A 12,132-nucleotide genomic window follows, 5' to 3' on the forward strand; every position below is an offset into this window, starting at 1 on the left:
TTGTGAATATGTTTTTACTTACAGAATGATAGGGCATTATATTTCTTAAGATTCTGATAGCACTGTAGTTCAGAAAGGAGTATATTGGTATAACTGTGTAGATGCATTTTAAAAGATGAGTTTTTGAGATAATCACTTATTTTTGAAGTAACATCCCCAAAAAAGCTTTTTCCTGCTCCTTGAAAAATTCATTTCTTTAGAAACAGAGCCATAATTTTCAGAAAGAATTTCTATTGGTGAGATTTTATAGTTCCTTCAACATTTGCCTATCTTAAGTAATTACACTTTTTATGAAGAGCAGATTTTACTTATATTTAAATCCTTTTTTCCCCCCAATTACAAGGGTTAGGGAGTAATAAAAATATACAAATGTACAGTGTAAAATGAATTTGAACTTTACAAACTATACCATGTCTTTTTGTGAATAAGATTTTTTATCTGTCAATTTATCTTTTTCAGCCTTTTTCTTCTGTTTTTCTTCTGCTTGTTTTTCAAGATAATCTTTAAGGAGATGGTCCAGTTGTGGTTCATACTGGCTTGCATGTTGCAATCCACCTTCCCTCCCTTAAAAAGATACAAAACATGAGACAACTATATTTTACAGTGGTGTCCATTTCATCATTTCATTCATCACCTATAGTGGCAAATTCAGAGTAGTTCCTACCCGAAACACCCCAGGCACTAACACAAAAGTCAGTTTTAATTCAAAATGCTTGAATTAAATACATTTTTGTTTTACCTTCACAGTGTTGGATCACACGCCCCCATAGTCGATTTTTCCTCAGACAGGCTAAATTTCCTACAATCAACAAATGCCTCCTTCCTCTGGTCAATGCAACATTCATTCTTTTTTCTGAATCAATAAATCCTACTTGTCTGGTCCTTACACAGGACAGAATAATGATCTCCTTTTCAGCTCCCTGAAAAGCATCTACTGTGGACACCTGCACAGCTTTCATGTTGGGATGGTCGAAGTCCGCCGCACTGAGTAGATGACAGAGCTAGAGGAAAGATGGCAAGAATCACACAGTGCAGAGCGTCTTCATGAAGAACCTACACCTCTCCACCTGCCCCTGGCAGCCTTTATCATTTAACTAATAGTGGGCAATTTTCATTTTGTTATTACTCACAGATTTAGTTAGTTTCTGAAATGATAAATAACTAGATGATAATATAAGTTGCAAAGCAAAATCAAAGTGGTGATTTATCTATTGCTGGGAACTCATCTGGATATGCTAATTTAGAGTTGATAAACTAATAATGAAACATGAAAAATCCTAAAAGTAAATTAATATAAATTAAAACTAGTTAGAAGTAACTGGCTGTGAGTAGATTAATATCTGGGATCTATCTTTGATTTACTGATAAAATATAACAATAGTGAAAGAACATTTTGGAAAACAGATTCAATCCCATCTGTCCCAAAACACAAAGCATACACCGTATTTCCTTCCCTCTAATTTGTTTATTTGCATTTTTGCCCCAACAGCTGTAAACGGAATTTAATTACACCTTGTTAGGTTTACATCTAATTATATAGAAAAAAGCCACAGTAGACAAAAATCTAAATGCTGATTTTTAATACCTTAAAGTCCTAAAAGCTTTTCTAGCACCAAACCAATACAACCTGAAGCACGATGAATGTAATACCAAATAATATAATATGAAATTATAATATTTAATAATGATAAGTATCATCATATGTAGTACGGACCTTGTACATCTGGGATTTGTATAATGTTATCACCCCAATCATGGAGCCCGCTATTCCACTCGCAATCAGTGATTGAATCAACTTGAGTGTAAAAGCAGCTTCTGCCACATTATGAAAGCTGTTACCTCTTTCAATCTGGAATAAGAAACAGAACCTAGATTATATTTCCCAGAAATGATACAGAAAGTCCAAGAAAATCATACAGACAACAATACAATTAAAACAGGAAACTAAACTGTGTTGACTCTTATCAACATTAATGTTATTTACCTGTTCCAGTCCTTTTATGTTATAGAAACACAGAGTTGGGAGCCATTCCAGTAAAGGGCTCCTCTCTGTTTCGGAAATGCCATTCATGAGATTTCCTTCATAAAACAGATCATTAGCAATAGCGCTGATTGTGGGGTGACAACGGTACTGAGTTCTCAACAGAATTGGCTTGTGGCCCTAAGAAATTTAAGTACAGAAAAATAAGGAATTAAAACATTTTTTTTCCTTAGGGGAAAAAATCCACAATAATATTTTAAAGTTTAAAATTACTGCCATATTGTGCCCTTAGTAAATAAATTACAACCATGATAAAATGGACTATAAATAAATAGAACTTTAAAAAAATTTAATAAAAATATTTTCATAGTAAACTTTTTATATTAAAATTATAAAACAAACAAATCTTAGACTAATAAATTTGGTATCTAACATTATACCTTCAGAACTTATGTGGAGTTGGCCTAACACTAAATTGAAAAGCAATCTTTAAAAACAAATCAGAAATTGTTGGTGATTACCCATTAACTTTCCTCCTTGGGTACAAGTTATTTTTCACTCTGAATCTTCAAACAAGTTTCCAATTTTTAACACGTCATAAACTAATTCCCATCTATTTCAGGGCTCTCCTGGTCTTTATTTGCAAAATGTTCTATAATATTGTTTGAACATTTTGAAAAGTTACAAGGTACTCTGATAATAATATGTAATAAAATGCAGGGTTAGTGATCACATGGACAAAAGGGAAAAATAAAAATCAATTCCCAAAACTCTTTTAGGGCATAAATTTATGAACAGACAACCCACCAAATGGAAGAAAATATTTACAAATCATTTATCTGATAAGGAATTAATATCCAAAATACATAAAGAACCCCTACAACTGAACAACAAAAACAACCCAATTCAAAAATAGGCAAAGGGCTTGAACAGGCATTTTTCCAAAGATAAGTGCATGAAAGATGCACAACATCATTATACATTAGGGAAAACACAATGAGATACCGCTTCACACCTATTAAGATAGCTCTTTATTTTTTAAAAATGAAAAATAACATTATGGTAAAGATGTGGAGGAATTAGAACTCTTGCACATTGCTGTTGGGAATGTACAATGGTACAGCTGCTATGGAAAACAGTTTGCAGTTTCTCAAAAGTTGGATATAGAAATAGCATCAGACCCAGCAGTTGCACTGGAGCTGTACAACAGTGGACATGGATAAGAGAAACGTTATAGACTTTTTATTTTATAGCAAAATCAATATACTTACTACCCACTACTAAAATTCACAGAGGAAAGATTCATTTTATTGTTAGATTATTAGTATTCTCCTTATCTTTAAGATGAGTACTTTCTAAAGGACTCCAATTAAAATAATTTTAGGGCAAGGACCTGGTCTTTTCCTAAATATATTTTATTTTCTATCATTTATAATCAATAAATGATAACTGTATGAATTTAGAAGTAGTACCATTAAGCAGAGTCGGTCAAAAAGAGTTTGTTCCAGTCCATTATCATGAGCTGCATCAGAACCCTGAATAGTAGGAGGAAGCTGTTTGGGATCTCCAACAAGTATCAGCTTTTCACACTCAAACCTAAAACAAAATTCTACAAATTAATCTAAGCAACGAGAAAAATATGCATTAACAAAATTTACTGCACTATTTTCTAAAATGTATTTCAAAGAATCTGAATACCATGAAATGTACTGAGAACATACAAGGCTTAATAGTGCTACTAGGTGTATTCAAAGGCTTTAAAAAGTTATGCAGTAAGTAAAGAATCCTCTACATAACTTCACTTGTCTCCACATAAAACCTATTAAGTGTCCCCTGCCTTGGCAAGGAATCAGTATTTCACAGAACACACTTTGAGAATAATGATTTTTAGAATCTATAAACTTAAGACTTAAAAACTTTCTTAGAAGTCATTTAGCTTAAACTTTTGTTTTAGAGATGAAGCCTATTAGGTTCTCATGGGTTAAATGTCTTTTTAAATAGGAGTAATATATAGTGGGGGAAAATCCAAGTTTTGTAGAAAAACCTATATGCAAGTTTTAGCTCTATTATAGTCTATGGACACAGCAAGTTATTTAATCTCTACAGTGTCAGTATGTTTATCAGTAACCTTGATATAATAATACCTTGCATGGCTGTTGTAAGCATTTAAGCATGTAATGTGTTTAGTATACAGTAGATGCTCCACAAATATTGCTCCTCTACCCTCTACGCAGGGCCTTACTCTCTCCATCCCTGGCTCTTGATTAGGGTGACCAACTGGTCCTGGTGCCCATGATGTCCCAGTTTAAACCCTGAAAGCCCCCTGATGCAGGAACCTCCCAAGTCTCAGCCAGAGCATGACAGTTGATGCCCTCCTCCCTCATCCTTTACGCCTGGGGAAAAAGATCTGTAAATTCACCAAAATAATTGTGTGCTTTATTTTAAAAGTGTTTGTTAATGTTACATCCCCATTTTTTTTAAGGGAAGAAACCCCATACTTTTGGTTATGATGTGTAGAGATTTATTGCCATATATATTGCATCAAAATATATTAACATGAAAGTACTGGTGAAGTAAAATCTTTCTTGTGTATTTTCAACACTTGTAAACTGGAAATCAGAAGATTAAACATTTACTATAAAGAAGGAAAACGCAAAACAACAAAGGGGGACAGAACAAGGCCTAGGACTCGAGCCCATTAGTCTGGTCTAGTTTAGCACACCCTCCTCTGCCTTTAGGATTCCTCAGAAAAAGACGCTTTAAAAGCAGTGTTTCAAAAAAAAAAAAGCAGCGTTTCAATGGGCTGAGACAGCTTAGAAGATTTCATAGTTTCCTACATTTTAGTAGATAATTTTTCATTTTCAACTTATTTTTCTTTATATATGTTATCTACTTTCATAATCTGAAAACTATTTTCGAACCTAAACACTGGAATTATATCAAGGTAAGAACTAAAGAACATTCTTCAGTAGAGTTAGGTTCTTAAACTGTGACTAAAGAGGCACCTTTAATCTGGTTAAGATATCTGCATGTTCCAACAGAATCTAGCACTAGAACTTTCAAGGCTTTTATGAATTATGTGATTCAGGTGTCTAAACTGTCATCTAACCAAATTTTGATATACTAACTCCTCCCCCCCTCAAATTTCCTTTCACATTCTTTTAAAGAATCAGTTTAGTACTTGAATTGCTAGGAACTGTCACAAAAGTTTGGTAAGAGTTTGAACTGAGGAAATGTTTGAAATAACTGTAACATCCGAGAGTCTTTGGAAAAGAACCTTTTAGGTTACCTTGCAATGGGAAGGAGAGAAGCCGGTTCTGTCATTTGACTACACTCATCCAGGACAACCACAGGGAATTTGAGATCATTCATGCATGGGAATGGGCAGGCTGCACAGGTAACTCCAACTACTCGAACCTTCATTGTAATGAGAATGTTATTAACAACTATTAAACAAAAGAATATACTTACCAAAGAACTTGTAGGCTAAAACCATAAATGAGCTAGTCCTAATTTAATCACCACCAATCAGAAAATAGGCCCCTTGACATCTACGTTTTCATTATTCCCACATAAGGAATTCCTCTTAAAAGAATTTTATTTATGAACAAGTGACGCCAATGAGCAATAGATTATAGTAACATATCAGTATGTTGGACAAGGATGTAAAATAAGTGTGTGTGTGCTAGTCACTCAGTCGTGTCCGACTCTTTGCAACCCCATGGACTGCAGCCCACCAGGCTCTTCTGTCCATGGAATTCTCCAGGCAAGAATACTGGAGTGGGTTGCCATTCTCTTCTATAGGGGATCTTCCCAAGTCAGGGATCAAACCCTGGTCTCCTGCATTGCAGGCAGATTCTTTACCGTCTGAGCCACCAGAGAAGCCCAAGTAGTTCACATAAATGACTAATTTGCACTAGCTGAGTGTAGTCAAACTAAGCCCTTCTGGATTTGGTTGGGGAAAAAGGAGGGAAGTTAAGTCCATACTTGTGATAATAACAAGCTAGTCTGAAGCATTTTGAGGACTCCTGGAACCAAAACTTATTGTAGACATTGTTATTTCCAATTTTCTCTCCTTCACCATGAGAGTATTTATTACTCATCCACACCCTTAACTGTATGACTTTGCAGTGCTTCCCCCCAGAGAAGTAGGTGAAGTATATTTCCCAGCCCCACTGACGCTGGGCTTGGTCATATGACCTGTTACAGCAAAAGGAATCTTAGCAGACATGCTATGAACAAAAGCTTTACATGTATCTATATGATCCAGCCTGCCCTCCTGCACTTCTGCCATCTGTCAGGAGAGGGCCATCATGCCACAGACAACTGTTCTCAGAACGAGAGGTTTGACCTACACCAACTGACCTGCAGAATCACTGAATCATTAAATTTGTTGTCTTTAGTTACTGAGATTCTGTTCGTTAAGCAATGGTATTTCAGCAGTAGCTCACTGAAACGGTGCCAAGCACGCTGATTGTCCCAAATCTCTTGCAGAAAGTGACCCATGTCCACACTGTCCAACAAGTGGACAACCTCCTTTCCTTCCACTCCCTTTTCTTCTCCCATGCTTTGTTTTATAGGAGAAAGCTACTGAAGACTTCTTTCCTCAAAGCTGACACCCTGTCTTGAGTCAGAACTTGACAAAGGCGATGATGCTACTTGCTACAGCCAGAGACCCTGTGTGTCCAATGTGGCTCCCAATACCTGGGATCCATGGTCTGAGCCTCCCAGGTTCTTGGACAGATTTTAAACAGACCCTGAAGGGCTTGGTTTTCTAGGAAAGCATCAAAGATAAAATTCACTTGGATATTTTGCCCAGTGTCAATAAAATAAAACATGGATTGCATAGACAGGCACACTTTAGTTGAATCTAAGCTATCATAGTTGGTTTTTTTTTAATTTACTTAAGGGAAATAAAATAGGAATAATATTCCTCTCAATAGGAATAAAAATAACATAAATTGTATACATAAATTAAAGAAATAAACAACTGACGCTGTTTCCTCTCACCTGTTTCAGCAGGGTTTTATTGGTCCCCAGTTTATGCTGCTCAATACTTTTCCTCACGTAGACTCTTTCCACAGGAGTCAAGTCTTCCTTCATGAGTGCATGCAGTTCCTTTAATTGCTCATTTTCATTTTCTGAGCCAGCATACAAACTTAAAAAACAATGACATAAAAGAATACCCTTTTATTCTATTTTAGTAGTATCACAAAAAAGCAAAACACAAGAGTTCCTAAATTAACACCAAGAAAAAGGCTTTCTCTAGTCTTCTTCAAAAACCAAACTTAAGGTAAGAGTTATGTAAAATTATACGTCTGTGCACATTCTGTGACTTTTGGAATTTGGCATTCTTACCTGTAAGGTAAAACTGGCTTGGCAATCTTTCTGACACTCCCAACTCTGACAAACTTTTCAAATCCAAGACTAAGAAGCCTTTAAAGAAAACAGGGTGAAACAGATTGACTATTTAGAAAACAGAATCTAAAACAAACTTTCATATAATATACACATTATTAAAATAACTTTGTGTAACAATATATTTTATAGTTATGTAGTTTAATGTGAAATGCCTAAACTCAAAGGCAATGCAGCTGAAAAACTTTTTATAAAATGTGTTTCAGAGAATTTTAAAAGTATGTATTATCTTATGTTGAGGGCTCATGAAATGTTCATAAAATACTGATGTTAGAATTTATCACAAATAAAATTGCCCTAGGGACTCCCTGACAATCTACTGATCAAGACTCTGTGCTCTCACTGCTGTGGCCCAGTTCCATCCCTAGTTGAGGAATTATAGAAGATCCTACAAGCCGCATGGCATGGCCAAAAAAAAACCCCACAAAAATAAACAAAAAAGACAAAACTGCCCTAAAGACATCATGGAAAGCAATAGCTACCATATTTTTAGCATCAAGACTTAGTGGGAAGAGTGTTAGCCTCTTTATATACGTTGCCTTGATAATTTAATACTCCTTACAGCTCTGCACGATATCTCATCTTAGAGATGAGGAACTGAAACTCAGAGCTCTAAGTCAGGTATTTTGCTAAGTCAGGCCACATGGCTAATAAGTGAGGCAATCATGAATCAAACCTGGGCAAGTCTGTCTACCTCCAAAAGATACAGGTGACTGTTCTTCCACATCCATGACCCCCTAGTAAGGGCTTTGTGCAGCTGCAGCCCTCAGCTCCCTTCCTTCTTACGTATCTTACAGCTCCTGCTTTATGTGAGGAACGGAGGAGGGACTCACTGAACATCCGGACTTCTGAAACATCTATCACCTCAAATGGGGGATAAAGAACTGGAAAACGAAAGAAACTATGGCTCTCCAAACATCGTTTTCCTAGATAATCTTGAAGCAATTTGTTTAATGTCAAGCAATACATGAACAGACTTCAGGTTTTGTACTTTTTTAGTTTTTATCTTGGATAATAGCTATTTTTCAGTCTGAAAAACTAGTTTATATATTTTTTTCAATATAAGTGTGTTAATTCTATGAGAACACTGTAGTATCCTCATCATGGAGCAAAAAATATTTTATTTCTTCTTAAGAAATTCTTCATCCTATTCTGTCCATTGCAGTTGAAATGCGTTATCCAAGTACATAGCTAAATGTCAGTTTAGTGTGAAGAAATGTCTGGGTCCAGCTTACATGCAGTTGGGATAAATACAGATCTTAACTGCAGTCCACAGTCCTCAGGCCCTCATCAAAGGCTTAAGCATCAAAGAATCTCTTCTGTGTTTTTTGTTACCTTCCATAGTCAGTCCTCAATCTTCTAGCTTCTTGATTTTTCTCTACTAAACAGATCAGAGTTAAATTTTTATCTCAAGCTAAGCAATCTAAAGTTCTTTCCAGTTTGTCCCCAAGTAACTGCTCATTATCCTGAGTCAAAAAATGTCCTCAGCCACCGTTTTAGATTACTTAGAATAGTACACACAGGTAGAACTTGCCTAGAGGGCAATCTATCAAGAAGCTTTAAAATGTTCATATCTTTTGTTCTAGGCCTAGGTTTGTCCTCAGAAAAGAATCAAAAATGGAGACAAAGATTTATGTTTAAGGATCTTGGTTACAATATTATTTATAATAGCAAAAGCTTGGAAAGACCTTACTGATCAAAAATTGTTTATAGTACAAAAATTGTTTATAGATCAAAAATCATGACATATAATAGAGCTATGAAAATTTTGGTTTCTAAGATTTAATACCATAAAGAAATAATCTTTGAGTAAAAAAAAAGCAGGACACAAAACAAACAGTATATACTGTTGAAAACTAAATTTGGAAAACAAAATGAATGTGTGTGTATGTATTGAAAGTCTGTAAAGAAATATAATAAAATGTTGCTGCTGCTGCTAAGTCACTTCAGTCATGTCCGACTCTGTGCGACCCCATAGACAGCAGCCCACCAGGCTCCCCCGTCCCTGGGATTCTCCAGGCAAGAACACTGGAGTGGGTTGCCATTTCCTTCTCTAATGCATGAAAGTGAAAAGTGAAAGTGAAGTCGCTCAGTCGTGTCCGACTCTTCGCAACCCCATGGACTGTAGCCTACCAGGCTCCTCCGTCCATGGGATTTTCCAGGCAAGAGCACTGGAGTGGGGTGCCATTGAGGTCTGCATATTTTCTACTATACCCATTACCTAATGCAATTATAAAAGTTAATTTTTAAAAAGGCTATACTTATAAATAATGGATTATTTCCCCTAATCAAGCTTTATCATTTATGTTGAAATTCAGATCATTAAACATTGGAATACTGGTAAAACATTATGTAATACCTTCTTTGCATTTTTAATAAAATCTTACACAAAAATTTTATCCTGTGTAACAGACTGCACTATTGCTTCCACGAAACAGCAAGAGGCTAACCTTTTAATTTGTAAGTAGGAAAAAAGATCAGGCTTCCCTGGTGGCTCAGTAGTAAAGAATCTACCTGCCAATGCAGGAGACATGGGTTTAATCCCTGGGTTAAATCCCTAGAACAATGGATCGGGAAGATCCCCTGGAGAAGGAAATGGCAACCCACTCCAGTATTCTTGCCTGGAAAATCCCATGGACAGAGGAGCCTGGTGGGCTACAGTCCATGAGGTCATAAAGAGCTGGATACAACTTAGTAACTAAACAACAGCAACAAGGAAAAAAATCAGATACAAAACCTGATGATTTGGCACAAGGATGGGATAAAGGTAAAACTAAAGGTGGATCCCTCTTATTGAAACCAAAACATAATTTAATCAAACTGTTCAGCTATTTTAGTATTATGTGTTCATACAGGCAGGTAGATGAGAGAATAACCTGTAACTTGGTTCTGCAATTTCAGCCTACTTTCAAAGTAGCCACGCTAAGTTCCTGGGTCAGAGACAAAGGACTTTTATTCGTGGCATAGGAAGCAGCATAGGCACTAACGTATCTACAGTGGTTTCCTGTGGTCCCCAAGTCGTATGAGGAGACACAGAGAATCAGATGGACACCTGCCCTGCGTGGACTGAGCTGTAGGAAAGGAACACTGAGCGTGGACATCCACTATTTTTAAACAAGAAATCAGCAACTCTGCTCTTGGTCCTGGAGGGAGATATTACACCATCAGTGAAGGTTGCTTACTGCAAACACAACCGGGAAAAACATGTTGGGTTAGAGTGGTCAGGGCATGCATGGTGGATTGCCTCCCCCAACAATATATGTCCTTGGCTAGATTTTTACATGAGTATCCCATCCTGTGTCAAAACTGTCAGGTTTCATATGTATTTTATCCTGCTTACAAACTATTAAGTCAGCCTCTTCCTATTTCATGGACTCTGGTTCTTGAGTCAGAGACAAAGGCCTTGCCTGTCCGGCATGCCCAGCACAAATGTGCATGGACATTCAGGGCCCATGGTAGACCGCCTCTCAACAACCACCTAAAACATCAAGCACTTAAATACTCCTGTCCTACCTACCCAAGAAGCACTCTGTCAACAGCTACATTAGTAGAAGAAGAAATCAGAAGTTTCCACGGTCTTGCATTTCCAACTGTAAGAGCTTCACATTTTTCAAATAGTTGCACAAAAAACAAAATCACCACAGCCAGCAAGTAACTCTTTCCTGCTCCGAAAACGCCTAATTATTTTAAAGGGGGGGAAGAAAAGTAAAGGCAATATCGTAAATAAATTTCTGAAAAGCACACGAAATATCCATCCATCTCCCTCTCTCCTTCATTTAATTAATTTATTTAAAAATACTGCGTGCCCACCATGTGTTTAATTAGCACAAGGAGTACATGCATAGATAATCAAAAGACTTTCACATTTAACAAGACCACAGTCTACTTAGGAAGACAGACAAGTAAAGAACAATGATAAAACAGTACGGTTAAGCAACACTATTGGCATCATAGAAAGAACATCTCTCTTTCCTTTGGTGGAGATGGGAATGCTTCCTGAAAATAAAAAGAATAGGAGAACTAAGTCTTCCAGGGTAAGATATCCCAACTCTTAAGGAAAGGATCATCCCAGGCAGAGATGTGACAAAGCATGAAGCCGGTAAATATTTCTGTATGGCCTGTAACAAAAAGGCAAGAGAGGAGGTGGTCTGACAAAGAAGACAAGGGGATAAATCACAGAGTTTTGCGTGCTAAGGCTAAAAGTTTGAATTATATCTTAAAGGCCAATGGAAATCAATGAAGAATTTTAAGCAATGGAACTGATTTAATCAGATTATTATTATTATTTTTTTTTTTTTAAGAAAAACTACTTGAGTGAAGCCTGGCTTGTTGCAGTTCATGGGGTTGCCAAGAGTTGGATACAACTTAGCGACTGAACAACAACTTGAGTGAAAATATGAAAAAAGGAAAAAGGTAGATCAATTAGAAAGCTGTGTGAGATCATGGTAACGCATACATGCTAACTTTACTAAGTGCCTCCCATGTGCCAGGTACCATTCTGAGCTATTTATCTATTTAACATTTGATCCCCCAAACCTATGAGACAGATGCTATTATCAAACCTTATTTTACAGAGGAAGGAATTAAAGCTAAGAGAGCCCACACTCTCACTAACTAGGCGATATGGAGGTACGTTAAAGGCCTGGACTGAGTGGGTACAAATGGGTGGGAGAGGACAGAAAATATGAAATGAAAATGAAATATCAATATGAAAAATAGGAAACTAGAAGTGA

At 36.5% G+C, this 12,132-nt stretch overlaps 1 protein-coding gene across 7 annotated transcripts in view; it reads right to left on the bottom strand.

The window, feature by feature from the left end:
- Positions 1–285: 285 nt before the first annotated feature.
- The window catches only part of ZGRF1 (zinc finger GRF-type containing 1), a 56,286-nt gene continuing 44,439 nt past the window's right edge, over positions 286–12,132 (bottom strand). For all 7 annotated transcript variants that reach the window (XM_055587980.1, XM_055587982.1, XM_055587981.1 and 4 more), the window contains 9 exons: positions 10,917–11,076; positions 7,340–7,417; positions 6,992–7,139; positions 5,271–5,398; positions 3,454–3,577; positions 1,985–2,161; positions 1,715–1,849; positions 740–1,001; positions 286–564 (listed from right to left, as the gene is read on the bottom strand). In XM_055587980.1, the coding sequence (XP_055443955.1) occupies positions 404–564; positions 740–1,001; positions 1,715–1,849; positions 1,985–2,161; positions 3,454–3,577; positions 5,271–5,398; positions 6,992–7,139; positions 7,340–7,417; positions 10,917–11,076 (1,373 nt within the window). In that variant the 3' untranslated portion in view covers positions 286–403. The remainder of the gene's footprint in view (positions 565–739; positions 1,002–1,714; positions 1,850–1,984; positions 2,162–3,453; positions 3,578–5,270; positions 5,399–6,991; positions 7,140–7,339; positions 7,418–10,916; positions 11,077–12,132) is intronic.

This window comes from Bubalus kerabau, chromosome 7, assembly GCF_029407905.1.
Source record: "Bubalus kerabau isolate K-KA32 ecotype Philippines breed swamp buffalo chromosome 7, PCC_UOA_SB_1v2, whole genome shotgun sequence".
Classification (NCBI taxonomy): Eukaryota; Metazoa; Chordata; class Mammalia; order Artiodactyla; family Bovidae; genus Bubalus; species Bubalus kerabau.